The 20,021-nt window shown below is 45.6% G+C and overlaps 1 protein-coding gene across 4 annotated transcripts in view; it reads right to left on the bottom strand.

Moving 5' to 3' along the window:
- The window catches only part of TIAM1 (TIAM Rac1 associated GEF 1), a 451,658-nt gene that overhangs the window by 125,237 nt on the left and 306,400 nt on the right, over nt 1-20,021 (bottom strand). For all 4 annotated transcript variants that reach the window (XM_061134344.1, XM_061134343.1, XM_061134345.1 and 1 more), the window contains 2 exons: nt 12,807-13,254; nt 5,794-5,966 (listed from right to left, as the gene is read on the bottom strand). In XM_061134344.1, the coding sequence (XP_060990327.1) occupies nt 5,794-5,966; nt 12,807-13,254 (621 nt within the window). The remainder of the gene's footprint in view (nt 1-5,793; nt 5,967-12,806; nt 13,255-20,021) is intronic.

The raw sequence follows: 20,021 nt of genomic DNA, 5'->3' as shown, positions 1-20,021 counted from the left end.
CTTTTAAGGTTAACTGAATTCTTCAAAACTATACACTCAGAACAGAAACAGACCCACAGACAGAGAAAACAAACTCATGGATATCAAAGGGGAAAGGCGGGGTGGAGGGGGAGAATAAATTAGGAGTTTGGGATACAGACTATTGTATACGCAAACCGTCTAAATAAAATAAACAACAAGGTCCTACTGTGTAGAACAGAAAACTGTAGTCAATGTCTTGTAATAAACTACAATGGAAAAGAACCTGAAAAAGAATACATATATATACACATATGTATACCTAAATCACTTTGCTGGCACTCAAAGAAGGCAACATTGTAAATTAACTATACTCAAGTTAATAAAATTATCTGTTTGTATTAACTTAATACAAATTTAAAATATTGTAAAAAGGAAGAGGAACACGGTCAGTAACATATTATTTGGACGCTACGTAACAGTATACTATGCCACAATTGAGTGCAGTCACAATTGTACCTCTCCACTGAACTGTGAACACATGTGGAGAAACCTCTGAACAGAAACCTCTCAACAAGCAGCAGGGCCTGCACCTCCACACCCACACTCTCCAACAAGACTCTCCTCAGAGCTGGGCCAATGGGCCCTCATGCTTTGAAAAGGCCCCCTCTGGTGCATAAAAAGGGCAGGGTCCAGCAGGCACCCCTTCAGGGAGCTCTATGATCCTCTGTCCCAAATGGGGCATTGATAAGAGGCCCTAAGGAGCTCTTGGACATACCCCTGTGAGTCTATGGCTCACAGGTCATACCTGCTATTTCTTCTCACCAGATTGCATGACATTAAGCCACCAGAATAGTACTGACAAGCTTATCTGGGTGGAGTCCAATCCTTCACAGAGATTAAAAAAATTTGGCCTGGGGTTCCACACATGCTGGAAGTGACCCTTTGTCACAGCTAACCTATGCCAAAACTGAAGGGAAGTATTCCTAAAGTGGCTGGCTAGAGGTAGGAAAATGATCTACAGCGGGGGGGAAAACAGGACTTAGCTAGAAACGAAGCCAACACTTAACGAAGACCAAACTTGGAGGCTGTCATATCTGCATATTTTAACTCAAAGTTAAGAAGGATATAAACACCACAGAAGGTCAAATTAGCATCCTAGATGATTTCATTAGGACAAAACCCACAAAGATAAAATTTCGAAGAGCTAAGTTTAAGTTCTGCAATTTGGAGTTTTCAGAAATCTATTAAAATAAGATGACAAGGATCTCGACATGGAGGGTTTATAGACCACAGGCTGAGCATGAGTCAACAGTTTGTTGTGGTTTCTAATAAATTAAGGAATTGACACCAGCATCATGGAAGAAATGAGCGAGCAGGAACTGAAATACAGGAGGCACAGGGCGGGCCTCACGAGGACAGGGTGTGGGGTCCTGGGTCACAGTTACGAGGGAGAACATTCAGGAAAGGAGCTGGACCATAGGGAGCCTGGCTTGGACACCTCGGGTAGGGAGACCTAAACAGGAGACGTGGCAGAGGGAAATGAGAGTGGTTTTCAAGTAGTTAGAAGGTTATGAGGAAGAATAAGCATGAAAGGCTTATTTGAAACTCTGGGGGGAAATATGGAAGTAAACGGAAATGGCAAATGTCGCCAGAAAGAATGTATCATCACAACATGACGAAGAACTTTCTAGAATGTGGAGCCAACTAACCAAGTAGATGGGCACTTCCCAGGGATGGGAGCCATCCAGACTGGCCAGACTGACCACCTGTCAGGAGCCTTGTAGGGATGGTACCAGCCTTGAGAAGGAGGCTTGATGCTAATCTACTCAAGTCCAAATACAAAATCCCTTCTAAAGGCTTTTGTAACAAGTCCACTTGATGCTCCTGGTGAAAGATGATTTCCAGATCGTTGGCTGTCCTTGTCCAGGGCATATGACACTGACCTTCACTGAATCTGATACACAGAGCCAAATGGGGCACTTGAAGGTAATTCCCCAGAAGCTGATAAAACTCAAAGTTTTAGTCTTTCCTCAGAGAAGCCACACTCAAGTTCTGTAAAGATACTTATTTTATAGAAGCACAGGGAACTAGTCTCTTTTTCTTCCAGTTCAAATGCTAATTATAACACTTAGCGTTTGCTATCTATCAGACACTTGACTTGCATTACCACATCTAATACCCAATTCAACATAAAGGTGTAAATTTTTTTAAGTCTTTTTTAAATGTTCATGCTTTATAGGTTAGAGTTTGGGATTAAAAAAAAATATATATATATATATATATGCTATACAAGTGACACTATAAATGACAAGAAACTTTCTATGGAAAGGCAACGACCCCTTAGAGATAATATTTTCTACACTTCTTTTTCTGTTCCTTTGGTTTTTGTTTGTTTGCTTTTGACTGCGGTGGGTCTTTGTCACAGTACACAGGCTTCTGCAGTTGGGGTGCATGGGCTTAGTTGCCCCTCGGTACATGGGATCTTAGTTCCCCATAAAAGATTGAACCCACGCCCCCTGCATCGGGAAGATCCCCTGGAAAAGGAAATGGCAACCCACTCCAGTATTCTTGCCTGGGAAATCCCATGGACAGAGGAGCCTGGCGGGCTACAGTTCCCAGGGTCACAAAGAATCAGACACAACCAAGCAAACGAGCACCCCTGCACTGGAAGGCAGATTCTTACCCACTGGACCACTTCTTCAGATAGATGATTCTAAATGATTTTCTACCCAATCAGGCATCATTCTTACTCTGTCTACTAACTATGTTCCCAAGGCATTGAATACAGAAGTTGAAAACTAATATTAGGATATGTTACCATAAAAGTCACCAAGATTTTTGAAACGGTATACAACATCCTCCAGTGATGGATGAAGAAAGGGGTGAGAGGAAACTGTGCTTTGTAGGTGATGGCGCCGATTCTGGCTTCCAGTTGGAGGGAAGAACACTAATTAAAAATATTAATAGTTGAAATGCAGAAGCTCTAGCTTCCCCTTTGTGAACAGCAGAGCACTTCTCCTATATAAACTCTCTAACATTCATGTCCATTCCCACCCCCATCTTGGACACAAAACCCCTTTTCTACTTCTGTTGGTAACACGAATCTCTTTTCCACGGGCAGCAGATCTGAATAACAGCATCAGATCAGCAGCATACGGGCTCTGGAAACTCTGCACTGAGTTGAGCCCCGGGGCTGAAATAAGCTACAAATTATTCCATAATCATGCTCGCTCTCCCTCACTTTTGCCTCACCCCCTGCACACACAGGTTCCTTTCAAATTCAGCCCCTCCAGAGTCATGTGGATTACAATAAGTAGAAGGTAGAAAATGCCCTCATGGATCCCAAAGAGCAGTAATTTCCTCTGAAAAGGTTCATTTTGTGCTCTGTCCCACGTAAGCAGCATAAAAATTTCACCAAAACAAGAGGACACAGAGGTTTTCATGAATAAGGTCCTATGCTGCCACAAAAGAATTTTATTCAATGTGACCTATTGAGTATTCAGATTCTAATAGCAATTTTACAGGCAGGAAAGTCCTTTCAAAGGGAATTCACATGAGGAGTGTGTAGGTAAAAAAGAAGAACATCCTGAAATCAACCAAATTATCATCTAACTTGTACAGTGAGGCAAGGATGGCCAAAATCAAGTTACAAATTTTCAAATACTCCAAGTAAGTGGCTTAATTATAAGAAAGAGAAAAAGTCACTTTTTCCCATATCACTGATTCTGCCCCATGATCTTCTGAGGGTAAAAAGTAATAGTAATGGGATAAGTAATATGCTTAGACAATAAGGGGCTTTGGAAAACAAGAGGCTTGGTTTGAATCCAGCCCCAACACTCAGTAACTGTGAGCTGGTATCCAATTATCAGCCTTTGTAAGCCTTAGCTTCCACAGAGGGGGTACACAATCCATATTAACTGGTTAAAATGTGGATACCGCTATAAGAATTAAGTGGACTCACACTGTAAAACGTGTTCAATGTGGTGGTACACAGTAAGGGTTCAGTAAATATTTGCTTATTGTTGTTATCATGAGAGTAGTTAAGCATTTATCATTTGCAAGATATCCAATTAATTAATAAAAAGCTATTCCAGATTCGGAAACACAATGGTTTATAAGTTATATGGAAGAATATGTTCATGAGACAGAGCATGGAGATTTTTCAATAGGATACATAAAGAACTATCCATTAGTTCCCTTCCAACTTGAGAAATGAGACTACATTAAAATTAAAGTTTTGGTGTAACTAAGAATACCTTTAAGAGAGTAGAAAGCAAGCCACAGGGAGGAAAAAAGACATTTGAATGCATATAATTAACGAAGGGATGATGTACAAAACATGTAACAAACTGCTGTGAATCATCACGAGAAGATCGACAACTCAATGGAGAAGTAGGCAAGAGACTTAAAAACTTCACAAAAGATGATACTGAAATGGTCATTAAACCCAGAAAAATGTGCTCAACTTCACACTGATGGCTTAAAAAAAGAAAAAGATCTGACACGTGTGGACAAGGATGAGAAAGAACTGGCATTCTCCTGGGCTGCTGATGTGAGGAGGATAAATTATTTCATTCATTCTGGAAACTGACAGTAGCTAGTACACGTGAATGTGTGCGTACATCCTATGACCCAGCACGGACACTTCTGGGTATACACCAAAAGGAGTGCAGACAAAGGTATCATGAACACAGATACAAGAGACCGATACGGGTTCGATCCCTCGGTCTGGAAAATCCCCTGGAGTAGAAAACGGCAACTGACTCCAGTATTCTTGCCTAGAAAATTCCCTGGACAGAGGAGCCTGGTGGGCCACAGGTGAAAAAACCTATTACTCTCTCTTCCATGCCTTTATTTCAACTCTTTCTTCACATGGCATATCCTCACCATCAATTTCACTCAAATCATCCCTGTTCTTCCTTTAACATTCACTGCCAAGGTTTACCACATCAAAAAGATCCATTTATTCCAATGTCTGCCTCCCATATTATATGTGAACACCTTCAAGCATAGGAACTATGTCAAAATCTTCCTGGTATTCTCAATATCACTATGCATAGCATGCAGGAAACATGGAATAAAGGCTTGAGGACTTCCTGTATTATTCCTATATTAAAAATGGAGAAAGCTTACTAACGCACTAACACCCCAAAAAGTGCATCACAACTGACCTAATTCAAAGGATTCCCTATAAAAGCTAATGTTAACCATGAAGTGATACGCAGGCTAGTATTTTTTAATATACTTAACAGTCAGAAGTCGATAACTTTTAAGTACAAGGTTCTGAGAAGATGAGGAAGAGAAACTGGTTGGGAAGAGTCAGTCATTTCCAGGATGTCATGATTTTACTTTATGAGTAATATTAGAAGAGAACATATTATGATAAAAAATTTTGACAGCACAAATCAGGTCTAAATTAAGGAATTCATGATCCGTGCTCTCAAGTGTTACACAAATCATATGAGATTTCAGTGAAAAATCTTTCAACCTACACCCCTCCTTCAGGCTTCACCAAGGAGACCTCTAGGTAAGTTCAATCTTTCCTGCAACTCAGCAGAGATGTTTATTTTGTCATTCATTATGGCAACTCAACAGACATGAGCAAACTCTGGGAGATCGTGAAGGACAGGGAGGCCTGGCGTGCTGCAGCCCGTGGGGTGGCAAAGAGTTGGACACGACTGAGCAACTAAACAACAGTCACAGCACTGTTGCTTCTATAATGTGCAAAAGCTAGGACCGCCCACCCAGCGGGAAACAGAATGAAATCCATAGGCAGGAGGGGAAGGTATCTGATCAGCGATGTGAAGTGCTCTGCAAAGGAGGCCCACACACCTGGAAGAGGAAGGCGTCGCCCAAGGAGTTGCTGAGGCAGAAGACGAAGTCCTTCTTGGGGTGCTCAGGGACCGCCTGCACGATGCTGTTCTCCACCCAGACGGCATGCTTCGGGACGCTGTTGTGGTCGATCCCGGACCTGCCGTCGCCCTCGTAGAAGAAGAGTGTGCACCCTGGGAAAACAAACCGGCATCTGCGTGAGTACTTGAACGTCTGCAGTGAAAACTCCAGCTTGTGTGCTGTCGCTCGGAAAGGGCTGGAACTTAGCACAAACAGAGGACGTAGGAGAAGGGCGCTACGCGTGTACTAAGTCTTGGAAGGGCTTGTGTTAAGAGAGGATCTTTCTTTTTCTCCCCCTAATTGAAGCATAGTTGATATACAATGTTAAGACTTTTTTTTCCCCCCAAGTCTTCATGGAATTTGTTACCACATTGCTTCTGTTTTATGTTTTGGTTTTTGGCCCAGAGGTACCATGGGATTCTTAGTTCTCTGACCAGGGATGGAACCCACACCGCCTGCAATGGAAGGCAAAGTCTTAACCACTGGACCACCAGGGAAGTCCCCTGTTAAGACTCTTAAATCTCAATGTCATCACGCGTGCCCTCCAGTTCTTCAAGATCTTACTTTCCACTTCAGAATGTTTTGTTCCAGGTATCTTCAGAAGCATGTGGCGGGCTGAAGGCTCCTCTGACCAGCACCATGTACGATGTGCTCGGTCGCTCAGTAGTGTCTGACTCTTTGTGGTCCCAGGGGTGGCTGTAAATTCAGCTCCACGGGTCCGAAGAGCAAACAGTGCTGAGTGAGGCCTGGCAGTCCGGACTGTCCCCACTACAGCCTCCTCCGATTGTATCTCACAGGAAATGCAACCAGGAAACACCATCTATTGGGTTTCTTGACTGTGCCCTTGGCGAAAACAAAATACAACACTGACTTCAGGTGCTTTCAGGATAAGGAAAGAAATGATGGATTTTTGAGTCTCAGATCTTCTCTATAAAATGTCTTGCTAGAAATCAACCAAGGGCTTGTTCCTCCTGGAAGAACAAACACGGGACACCTGTGTGAAGGCCGAGGGGAAGCTGGAGGCCTGGGCCACACTTAATTAAACCACGAAATAAGACAGACAGCCGCAGTAGAAGCCTGGCCTAGATTTGTGGCCAGCTGAGTTCCACAGATACCCTCCAACCATGGCCTGCATGTGAGGTGCGCTTTATTCGCAATTACTCACTGAGGACTTACTCTCAAGTCATCAAATTCAATTTCAGGGGAGGCCTGGGCCCAACTTTCTAATTCTTTTAACTTCAACATAAGCCACTTGGTCAGTTTTCAACATCTTCCTTACCACAAGCAAGGGCCACCGCTGATGGGAATCACAAAGTCCTTCCAAGGACCACCTCTTCGGCTGCAATATTAACTTCCACAAAGCAAGTTTCTGACAGTGTACAACGATGGGGACCAATGGAAAAGTCACAAAGGCCATTTTTTCCTAGCCCTTAACATTTCACAGGACAGCTTCCTTGGTGGCTCCGCAGTAAAGAAATCTGCCTGCCAATGCAGGAGATGCAGGTTTCATCCCTGGGTTGAGAAGATGCCCTGGAGGAGGAAATAGCAACCCACTCCAGTATTCTTGCCTGGAAAATTCCATGGACAGAGGAGCATGGCGGAATACAGTCCATGGGGTTGTCAAAGAGTCAGACACAACTGAGAAAATTAACCTAATATTTCACAGGAGCACGGAACAGCTGCTGAGGGCAGCGTCTCCAGCACAAATGAACACCACACATGGGCTGGCGAGTTCTGCTGCCTTCCCGCTGCTTCCCATGATACCGCCTGACCACCAACTCAGCCGAAAAGTCTCCTGCGTGGTGCTCCTGAACGTCACGATTTTATAACTGTTGTCCTTGTATCCACAATTCAGGAGTTTCAATTCTCCCTCCAACCCATTCAAGTTATATTCACCTTTATTTCCCCCCGAGGGTAAAGCCCTATGTTTTCTGTGACACTTATTGTTGGAAATGTACAGTGTTATGTAATTTTAGTAGGGTTTTATTTTGTTTTTATGTTTTGTGGGTATAAGTTACATACATATAATTTAACTATAGACCTATTATCCCAACACTATTTTTTTTTTTAATAATCCCTCTTATTTTGAAGAACTTGAGTTTCTACAGGAACACAGAGGTTACACTCAGAAACATCTGAATCTCCTCTTTTCATGTCTTAAGCTAGCATAGATTCAGAGATAGAAAAAGAAAAGAAATGGAAAGAAGAGGGTATCTTCCTTGAAATCTGAGGTTCCCTAGGTGGGGCACTTTTGCTGAATGAGGGACATTTGGTGAAGTCTGAAGACATTTCTGGTTGTCACAACTTGGGGGTGGGGAACAGAAGCAGGTGGGTAATACAGGGGTCCCCAACCTCCAGGATCTAAAAGATGATCTGAGGTGGGGCTGATACAATAAAAGAAATAAAGTGCACCATAAATGTAATAAATTTGAATCATCCCCAAACCAACCCTCCCAACTCCCCATAGAAAAACCCACCTTCCACGAAACCTGGTCCCTGGTGCCAAACAGGTTGGGGACCACTGACTGGACAAGGATACTGCTAAACATCCTACAATGCCCAGGACAAGCCTCATGACAAAGAATTATCCAGAAAATGTCAGCAATCCCGCTGTTGAGAAACCTTCCTCTAAATAATCCTTAGGACTAATTACACTAATGATGAATAGATTCTTAACAGAAAGGGAACAATGCAGCTTTACTATAGTTAGAACAGAAACCGAAGCCTGTGGATAATGGATACACAACGTCCACACACTGAACACCTGATGTCTCCCCAGTGCTGTTTCTATCATTTTTCAACATTAGTTTACAATCGCCCACGACAGTGGGTGGTTGAAAATCAGCTTCTCCTCAATTATTGACATGTTCCAACTTTAAGACTAACGTGAAACAGCAAGTCTGGGTACCACGCGCTCCCTGGTAACAGCTTCTTTACCTTCATCTTGAACATAATCTGTTTGCTTTTCAGTTATGGATGGAGACACTCCAGAGTCTAATTCTAAATAAAACTTTTGAAAAATTAATTATTCTATCAAAAGTGAAAGAATCTCTGAAGAATTCTCTAGCCCACGGTTTCCAGGGGCCCTGTTTTTTATTTCTCCATCTCCAAGCCCAAGTCAGCAGTGAGCCCTGCCTGTGAGTGGCAGGGACAAGCCCCGAGTTTGTCCATCTATAACGGGACCCGTCAGGAGCCAGAAGGAAAAGACTCCGCAGCTGTGTGTTCCAGGCTGGATCCTGACAGACTGTGTCATTCAGATCTGGGTCACCAAGGAAGTGCAGGCTTCCTCCTCTAATGGGCTTGTGGGCTGGGCTCCTGGGTGCCCACATCCTGCCTTCCTTGATCATTTATTCTCTAAAGGGACAGCAGAAACAAAACAGCCCCTGCTTCCATGTCCCAAGTAAAAAAAAATCACCTAATTATTTTTATCCTGTGCCATTAATTCTCAACTTCAGTCTAAGCATCACCTGGGAACTTTGTTTAAACCACAGATTCAGGGCCTGAATCCTATCCCCCCAGGTTCCTAGGCTGAAGTCATAGTCCAGGGCCTCAGAATTTCACTCTATTGGGAGATAAGGGCTTTACTGAGGTAATTAAAATAAATGGAGGTTGTTCCAGTGGGCACTAAGCCACTGTGACCACTGTCTTTATAAGAAGGAGGAATTTGGACATAGACAGGTACAGACAGAGGACATGAGAGAACCCCAAACCTGCTGACACCCTGACCTCAGACGTCTAGGCTCCAGGACTGTGAGACAATCCATTTCTTTTGTTGAAGCCACCCAGTCTGTGGTACTTGGTTATAGCAAGTCCAATACAGGGATTAATACAGGGCCCCAACTCCAATACTTTGGCCACCTGATGCCAAGAACCAACTCATTAGAAAACACCCTGATGCTGGGAAAGATTGAAGGCGGGAGGAGAAGGGGACAACAGAGGTTGAGATGGTTGGATGGCATCACCAACTCAATGGACATGAATTTGAGTGCACTCTGGGAGTTGGTGATGGACAAGGAGGCCTGGCATGCTGCGGTTCATGGGGTCGCAAAGAGTCAGACACGACTGAGTGACTGAACTGAACTGAACCACCCTCAGACTTTGAGATTCAGCAGGTATGGATATAACCCAGGAAGCGACTCAGGTGACTGTGATGCAGGTGGACTTCTAATCATGTTATTAAAAACTCAAGTAATTAAGTAATAAAATGAAAGATAGGATAGGCTGCTAAAGGGAACAGAGGCTGTGGGGTCCGGGGCTGGGGCCCTTTGGGGAGGAGCAGGAGGTGGAAGAAGGGGTCTTTCTCCCTCAAGTCATCTCATCCCACCCCCCACGGCAGGACAGTGGATATGATCCAGGGTCCCTCAGACACGACCTGATGGTGCCTTCAAACTAAGCTGAGGCAGGTCTCACGTGAGAAAGAATGGTAGCAGGTCTCCAAAAGGCTCCCACAGGAAGAACAACTCTGTTTCACAAGCAGAACCACGACATCAAATGGCCTTTTTGCAATTCACAAGGGAAAATGAAAAGCAAAGTGTGCTCTGTGTATGCATGTGTGTCAACCGACAAAATTAGCTCAAATCCAAGGTTCCTGTATTTTGAACACAGATACTTCACACCTGTGTTCAAAATTCTATATGCACTTTATGTAGACTATAGTACGGTATCCGATTTTGCATAGACAACAAAATTTAAAGTTTAATATCAATATTTTCTCAGGTTTTCCACAGAAGATACTATGGGTACCAGAATTCCACCTCTGTTCAAACTTTGAAACCACTAAGGCAGACTTTCAGAACGAGAAGAGGATATGAGAAAAGAACCCATGGCTGACTCACGTCGGTGTATGGCAAAAACCACCACAATATTGTAAAGTAATTATCCTCCAATTAAAATAAATTAATCAAAAAAAAAAGGGAAGAAAAAGACCCTGACTCTTTCTAAGACATCCTTAGAAGTAGAGCAACAAGATGTAATAACCCAACAAGGCTTAAAAACTAAAGACAGCATCCTATGCTAAACATGCAGGAACATTAGACACACAGCTCTTGGCAGAAAGGAGGGGAACCTGCCCTGTGCTGGCTGACAAGTGTAAAGACACCTCTACGGGACAGCTGGTTGCTCCCCAACACGCCCGACCTCCTTTCCTCTGCAGCAACAGCAACCCCAGTGCTCGGCTGGGCCCATTCCTGCCTCCCTTGCAGCTAGGTCGGACTCATTTCTGGCCCACGCGGTGGAAGCAGAAGAGATTCAGCCAACTTCCAGGCTGCACTCTCAGTGCAGAAGGATTCACCCTCCATACCACCATATTTCGACTGGAACTGGACCTGCTGGTGAGCTCTCCTGATCGTTCAGATGAAAACTGTGCTCTAGGGACAGTTAAGCAGTAAGACAAAAGGAACCCTGGCTTCTGGATGACTTCACAGCAGAGTCGCCCCATCACCCTTAGATGGCCTACCTCTGCTAGGTGGGAGGGAACTCAAGTCCTGTCCTGCTTGAGGCATTGTCACTATAGATCTCTGTGACACGCATCAAGACCCATAGCCGAATTAACACGCTCCCTCCCTGTTTCGCCAGGTATTGAAGCAATAGCAGGCACCAGGAGTAATGCAACCCACCCAAACCCTGCACAAGGGTTGACCTGCCCATCACTGAACAGAGCTCTAGCCTGCTGTGTGCCTCCAGGACTGGTTATTCCACACCAGCCACAGGTGATAAAACCCAGTATCAGACGGTGTAATGGGTGCACCGCACCAGGTAAGCCCAGGCTTCTTTCTCTGGGACCCATCTTTCATGCTTAGTAACCTCTCTAACCTCTCTTGCCATACATTAACCTGCTTCAAACCCAGCTTCTGTTAAGGATTCTAAGTGGGCTTGAGAAGTGTTTTTTCTTTTAAGACACAGAGCTCACAAATATGTTACAATTTCTACACCATCAAGACATGCAGAGACATAGGCAAAAACATATGCACATACTTCTAAAATGTATGCAAAACAATAATGAATAGCAACACATCAAAGCATTGTGCTTATCAACGAAAAGGCAGTGCATATATATACGTGCATGTATATATGTATACACACACATTCAAATATTCAAAGTGTGACTGCAAAACAGTGACTTTCACAAACATAGATGGTTCAGACATCCCATTAAACACTGGGTTAAATTCTATGAAATTAACAATATTCTATCATTCTTTATGAAAAAAATAAAAGGCAATTTCATAAGATTCAAACTACTGATTTTTCCCTCCAAAAGAGTCACCCTGGGAGGCACATTTTTTGGGATGATTTCAAAAAAATATTTTTTGGAACTCAAGGCACTGAAACTGTCATCAGAACCAGCTGTACATAAGAAAATAAGGCATGAGAGGCTCTAATAGGTTAAATGTGAAAAAATAAAGACTATAAAACATTGGTGGGAAAAGGAAATGGGGAGTGACTATCAAGGGACACACAGTTTCAGCTCACTAAGATGATTACGTTCTAGAGATGTGTTGTACAACTGTGTGCCCTAGTCACCTACACTGTAACGTACACCTAAAAACGTGCTGAGAGGGTAATGTGTGTGTGTGTGTGTGTGTGCACTCAGTCATGTCTGACTCTGCGACCCCATGGACTACAGCCCGCCAGGCTCCTCTGTCCATGGGATTCTCCAGGCAAGAATACTGGAGTGGGTTGACACTTTCTCCTCCAGGGGCTCTTCCCCACCCAGGGATCAAACCCGTGTCTCCCGTGTCTCCTGTACTGGCAGGAAGGTTCTTTACCACTGTGCCACCTGGGAAGCCCAGGAGAGCAGGTCTCACGTTAGGTACTCTCACCACCATAAAACAACAACTCTGAAATGAGCATGCAATAGAAATCGCGTGTAATTAAAAACCATCCCGTGTAAGGGGTACCACGGAGCAGAGGTTACCCAGCGCGGCAGGAAGGATGCTCTCTCTCTCTCTCACCTTTCAAGGACACCCAGTAGTGCTTCCACTTCCTCCGCGTGGCGGACTCCACCTTCTTGTTCTTCTTGTGCACCAGGAAGTTCTTGACGGCCAGGGCGCCGGCCTTGCGCACAGTGCCCTGGGCGGCCGAGAGCAGGATGTCGGACTGGCCCGGGGAGCTCAGCGTGCCGCTGCTCTGCTCGTCACTGTGCGCGGAGCCCGCCTCCTCCAGGCTCTCGCTGTTCGTGGTGCTCATCTCCAGCTCCCGGCGAAAATTCTCATACACCCCCTGGCGGGCCGCGTCCCCGGTGGAGCTGCTGCCGCTGTCGCTGCCCACAAAGGCACGGCCGGCGGGGGGCGAGTAGCTGGAGTTCGTGGCATTGGATCGCCGGGACAGGAGGTCCGTTTCCGTAGTGGCCCCTTCGATCCCGCTGTCGGCAAACTCGCTACCCTCGCCCGCGTTAACATCCTTGGGGGCCGAAAGGGAGAAGAGAGAAGACATGCATCACGCAGAGAAGTAACCCAGGGGCTCCTGTCACTCCAGCCGGGGGCTGCGGAGCTGCGGGGACCTGCAGCGTGTCACTGCTCCCCACCTTCCGGGGACCAATTACCCCTCAACCCCCAACCCCCTCAAACCCAACTTGCCTGCTGAGCAGCAGCTCAGGAAAACCATGAAGCCACCCCAGTATGAATGTCAACAACTCGGAACATTCAAAACACACACAAAAAGCAAGAAACACTGCAAAGAACTTATCGATGATCTGACTCAGATAATTAAGTAATGGGCAAATCAGCTATTCAGAGTCCCCCCCACTGCCCTGCTGAGCAAACTCAGCACCCTGGCCCTCATCAGCCAGCTTCGCGCTCCAGGAAATTCTGCTGGCTGATTAGGTAGTTTATTTCGGAGGGAGGGGCTTCCAAGGGAATAATGAGGTCTGTATAGCTCATACTTTAAAAAAAAAAGAAACAAATAAATAAAAGGCGGAGTTAGGAGTCTAATTTATGATCTGGTGACTAGAAAGATAACTAGCGCACCACCCCACCCACTCACCCAGCAAGGACCCAGAGCCCAGGAGCAGGGGAGAGCCCTCATGCTCCAATCAGCTTTGTTTCTTGAAAACAAGCAGCTTCTCACTCTGCACTTGAGCTGGGGCCCACGGCTCCAGTGCAGACTCTCCAATTACCCTGCCCTTTCAAAGCTGGGATGCGAGGAGCCTGAGCAAGCTACTCACTGCCCTGGGGGCCAAGTGGCAGCTCAGGGCAACTGCCAAGATGTGGGGGGCATCCATCCCTCGGTTAAAAACATCTGGAACTTCCAAAGTGCTGGCCTTGCTCTCAGGCTCGACGGGACACAGACAGGTCTGTTCTTAAATCAGAATCTGGATTGCTCTGAAGTGCTAAAGGCATTTCCACAAACAATAATTAAAGAAGGGTAGTCCTCCACGGAGAATAATGACAGCAGGATTCGACAGGACAGCTCAACAGTCTCAGGAATAAGAAATGGGACTCGTTTTTCTCCAAGGGAAAGGCTGGGAACATGAAACTGACATGCAAGTAATACGTGGTCTGGAGACTCAACCGTGTTTTAAGCCTTTAGTCTCATAAATAGTTCATTACGGTTTGAAAATGTAAAAGCTAACGGGATATTCCAATTGCCATATAAATGATTTGAATGCTGTGCTTTCAAATCTCTGCTGCCAGGTAATGGGGCAGAATGAACCAAGCCACAAACTATTGGGTTGGCCAAAAAGTTAATTAAGGGTTTTCATACGATGCTACAGAAACACCAGAACAAACTTTTCAGCCAACCAACCCAAAAATATTGTCCTGCATGAGACCCAAACAGGTGTTGTGCCCACATCTCTGCACATGTCATGTGATCAATTCTAAGTTAAGGCCCTCAGAGTTCACCTTCATCACGAATAGATCCTAAGTTAGCAATTAAAAGATGGGCAGAGCCAGACATGAAAACCATCATGGGATGCACAGACAGACAGATACTGTAGGATTCACTTCTATGTGGAATGCAAAAATGTCAAACCCATAGAATCAGAGAGTAGAATGGTAGCTGACAGGGGGGCTAGGGGGAATGGGGAGATACTGGTCAAGGTTACACACTTTCAGTTACAAGACCAATTAAGTTCTGGGGATCTGATATATAGCCAGATGACTCTAGTTAATGATACTATATTGCATCCTTGAAATTTGCTAGGATGATAGACCTATAAGAGTTCTCACCACAAAAAAAAAAAAAAAAAAAGGAAGGAAGGGAGGGAGGGAGGAAAGAGAGGAGTAATTACGTGAGTGATGGATGTGTTAATTAACTTGATTGTGGCAATCATTTCACAATACATACATACATTAAGCTCCGGGAGTTGGGGATGGACAGGGAAGCCTGGCATGCTGCAGTCCATGGGGTCACAAAGAGCCTGACACAACGGAGTAACTGAACTGAACTGAAACCAGCACAGTGAACATCTTCAAAACCACAGAAACACACAAGGAAGTAGAGTGTGCAAAGCGCAGAAACTTGGCATTGGAGACAGCGGCCAGAACCACCCCGACCAAGTGTTCAAGGTGAAGTGAGCGCAGGGTGCAAGGTGCGTTTCCTTGATTCTAACACTGTTCTAAAATAAAAAGTTTATTTAAAAAAAAGAAGAAACAAGGGGGAGGGAAGACGGGAAGACAGTAGCAGGAAGTGCTGAAGCAAATTTCTAAGGACCAATGACGCTTGCAACGGAGTTTAGGTCCCTGGGATACAGAGGGACTTAAGAGGGTCAAAGAAACCATGCATACAGCTAAGGTGCAGACCCTGTAACTGTCGGTCCTGCCATTTTCCTACCTGCTGTCCTGCCTGTTACCCACCACCAACAGTCATCAAGGACGCAGATTTGGAAGGTATGTGATATATATATTGTGCCATTGAGTGAGTATGCATACTCGGTCGCTTCAGTCATGTCCCGCTCTTTGTGACCCCATGGAGCCCACGCGGCTCCTCCGCCCACGGGATTTTTTTTTGCGAGAATACTGGAGTGTGTCACCATGCCCTCCTCCATGGGATCTTCCCAACCCAGGGATCCAGTAGGTAAAAAAAACTCCCCAATACAAACAGGAGAGCACTGTTACCAACACATGTTTTTCCCTGGCAGGACCATTTACCATATGTCCCTTTAGACAACAGTAAGTAAAGTCAGTCATCACCGATTATTCAAGATAACCATGGGTGGCGGGGGACGAGGAGTTTGTATGAATCTCCCCAGTATCTGGACTCGTTTTCACATCTCAGTCCTTCTCTGGGAGAAGGGACAAAAATCAGCTACAAATTTGCCTCAAAATTGAAAAATGATGAGCTGCTTCTCTGTAGGATAGGGAATGATCAGCTGCACAGGGATAACCTCCCTGGGTCATAAGAAAAAGAGTTCAGAACAAAAAAGGAGAAATTGATAGCAGGCACCTGATAATTTCCAGAGCTGGGGAACAGGAAGGAACCTTGCAAAACCATCCCCTTGGCAAATGCCTGGGGATGCTGAGGCTCAGAAAGTTACAGGCCTGGTGGGTGGCAGGTTGGAGGTGAGAGTCCATGCCTCCAATGTCCTCTTCTACTCCAACAAGCTGGCCCCATGGCTCAGCTGCAGGGAGCACCTGATTGGGTCCTGTCTCAATAGTCAACACCATGCCTTCCCCGTTGTTTGCCAACAGTGCCTCTTCCAGGGTTTCCCAACAAAACTGAGTGACTGCGCACCTGTATGCTGTGACTTTCTGGCAAAGAGCTCAAACTCAAAAGCGACGGGAAGGGGAAGGAGGAGATGAAAGAATCTGAGTGAAACAAGCAGAGAATGGACAGGCATGTCTCTTAACATCCCTTATCTACTGGGCTTAGCTGCTCAATCGTGTCTTTGTGACTCTTTGCAACCCCGTGGACTGCAGCCCGCCAGGCTCCTCTGTCCAAGGGATTCTCCAGGCAAGAATACTGGAGTGGGTTGTCACTCCCCTCTCCACTTAACATCTGCTACATCCCCACAGGCCATGAACCCCTACAGAATGCCCTGATGTCCCTACTGGAACTAAGAGTTAAGGACTCGATAGACACTCCCCTCTTTTTCATACTTACACATGTGCTCATGCCAACTCATGCTGCAACTCTGCAACGGCTCAGGCCAGTGTGTGTCCAACTCTGGGACAGTCACTGAACTGAGCAGTGATTTCTCCAGGTAACAGGCCTGCTGGCCCCAGATGAGCTGGCATACTTTGGAAGAGTAACCACAGGGGAACGCTCCCCATCTGTGACCCAAGCCAGCTCCATCTTGTCTCCACAAGTAGTTAAGCAGGCTCAGTGTTACACATCCCCCTTCTGATATGTGACTCAGCCTACCCAAAAAGAAACAAAAGCTGCCTGCCCAGCCCCAGCCTCTATTTGACCATGAAGCATGGGATGTTCCCAAATACCCAGAAACCCTTGCTCCAGCACCGTGGGAAATGATGTCCACCCAGCTGGAGGCATTACTCAAGACCTGAATGGTCAATAGGCCTCCACATCCCCTATATCAGCCATCTCCAACTTCAGTACAGGAGTCATCTACCATGGGGCTGTTTAATCCAGCTTGCTCCTTGGAAGAAGAGCAATGACAAAACTAGACAGCATGTTAAAAAGCAGAGACATCACTTTGCTTTTCCAGTAGTCATGTGTGGATGTGAGAGTTGAACCATAAAGAAGGCTGAGTGCCAAAGGATTGATGCTTTCAAACTGTGGTGCTGAAGAAGACTCCTGAGAGTCCCTTGGACTGCAAGGAGCTCAAACCAGTGAGTATTCATTGGAAGAACTGATGCTGAAGCTAAAGCTCCAATACTTTGGCCACCAGATGCAAAGAGCCAACTCCCTGGAAAAACCCTGATGCTGAGAAAGATTGAAGGCAGGAGGAGAAGGGGAGGACAGACGATGAGACGATTGGATGGCATCACCGACTCAATGGACATGAGTTTGAGCAAGCTCCGGGAGATGGTGAAGGACAGGGAAGCCTGGAGTGCTGCAGTCCATGGGGTTGGACACCACTTAGCGATTGAACAATGAACAATGAAGTGCCACACAACAGTTAGAGGCCTACAGGTCACAGAATCTCTAGAAGAAACCAAAGTCAGATAAACGGATGTAGAGGCTCTAGGGTCACACACTGAAAGACCGCTCTGAGGCTGCATCCCAAATGCCCAACCTTCTCAAATGCCAGGTGCATATCACTGCCACGCAGTTTCCAATAGCTCAGAAGAAAGACAGCATCACTGCGATGCAAACAATCCCAGTGCATTTTTCCAAAGGGCTCCTCCTCCTACTACCTCCCTCTCAAGGACACTTCAGACCTGAGAAACCCGATTCTCCCCACACTCAAAAGTGCCTGTGAACCACCACCACTCTTTTAGGGGTCAACCTCAGGGAAAAGTTCCGTGGGAGCCCAACAGTCTTTATTGCCAGTGCAAGGTATGTCCCTTCTTATCTAGTTAGACACCTTAGCATACAATCAGTCCTAGAATATCAAACCAAATATACTGAAATTTAAAGCAAAAGTCAGAGGAGATCAAGGGAAATAGTAAGACCCTAGCTAAAAAGAGAAGTAACTCCCAGCATGATGCATGATCTGGCCAGAGATTTCCTGAAAATAGCTCAAAATAAACTCCCCGTGTTAGAACCACTCCACTGAAGAGGCTTCCAATTATAAACAACATTCATGGAATATAGAGGCTCTTAAGTCCTGTTCTTCCTGGATGAATCCTCCCAAGCCGGATTTTTCAAACACTCACCAGCTTCCATTCCACCGGCTGAAATCAACACATGCACTTTCCCAGTGGATGTACAAGTGGTCAGCTGTCGCCCAAAACATTCAACAGCACGAGTTTTCTTAGTCATTTCAGCTGGGCAACAAAGCTTAAATGAGCTCTGGTACTAAAGCAGAGGCGGCAAGAGGCAAATTCAAAGCCTGTTTGCACAGCCTTGAAAATTGGAGGGTCCCCCAGCATGAACATGGGCTAATGACACACTGTGGCAAAGCTCACCTCGTTTCCACCGGGGACTCAGAAATACCCCCAAGGAACAGGTTTGCTGTGCTAATGATGTGTGGACACAATTCTGAAGAGGTCATTAACCACGAAGTTCAAGGGCCCTGGGACAAGTCAGGCGACTTGTTTTAAGTCGAACGCAATTAGAAACTGTATGTTGGTCACTTTAATTTCCCTGATAAATCCAGCTTTGCGTCAATACACCTGTATAGAGATGATAAATGCAGCAGAGGAGAGTTCACGGAATTTCAGTGACGGGAGGAGATTCTGACCTGTGGTGGTGGTGGCGGTTCAGTCACCAAGTCATGTCCAACTCTGGTGACCCCATGGATTGTAGCCCGCCAGGCTCCTCTCTCCTCTGTTCACAGATTTCCCAGGCAAAAGTACTGGAGTGGGTTGCCATTTCCTTCTCCAGGGGATCTTCCCAACCCAGGGATCGAACCCAGGTCTCTAGCATTGGCAGGCAGATTCTTTCCTGACCATATGATCTATGATCAAGCAATCCCATTCCTGGGCATATATCTGTGGACCTGTGGAAACCTTGAACTAGAACAATTTCTGACTTACTAAATTCTAAAATATTCCTCCTGTGGTTTACCATCTTCTTCTCCCCCAAATCTGAGTACCCCCACCCCCCATACATGCATACACGTGCACACTGTCTTTGGTTTCCAACACTCTCTCCATGGTATATCTCAGTACAGCAAATGTCATGTCCAGGCATGTCATTCTGAACCTATCCATGCCTCAGTTTCCTCACCTGTATAATGGGAATGGCAATAATATCCACATTGTAAGACGTGATATGGAGTTAAGTCCCTTTTCTAGAACTCTGCCCAGCACACACAGCACTTGAACAGGAGTGTTAACCGTCATCGCGGTTGTGTCCAGCTCAGCCCAAGGAGGGAAGTCACTGCCTGACCTCACTTGCTAGCTTCCTGCACTAACACAGAAGAAAGTGTGTTGCTGAGGAATGTGGGAAAAACACGGCCTCATGGGGGAAAAGACAGGCAGACCAAGGTTGGTGTGAGCCGATGCCATCCCTCTGAATCATGTTCACATTCGTAACACTGCACAATAAACTAGGAAAAGGATGCTTCCTATGCTGTAAATAATTGCTAGGCACTGTTACAATAATCGCCTTTCTTGATCTACAGAAATATTGCAGTCTCCGTTTTCCATTATGGTAAG

This window comes from Dama dama, chromosome 31, assembly GCF_033118175.1.
Source record: "Dama dama isolate Ldn47 chromosome 31, ASM3311817v1, whole genome shotgun sequence".
Classification (NCBI taxonomy): domain Eukaryota; kingdom Metazoa; phylum Chordata; class Mammalia; order Artiodactyla; family Cervidae; genus Dama; species Dama dama.
The sequence above is the reverse complement of the archived record's forward strand: the minus strand, read 5'-3'. Positions and strand labels throughout refer to the sequence as shown.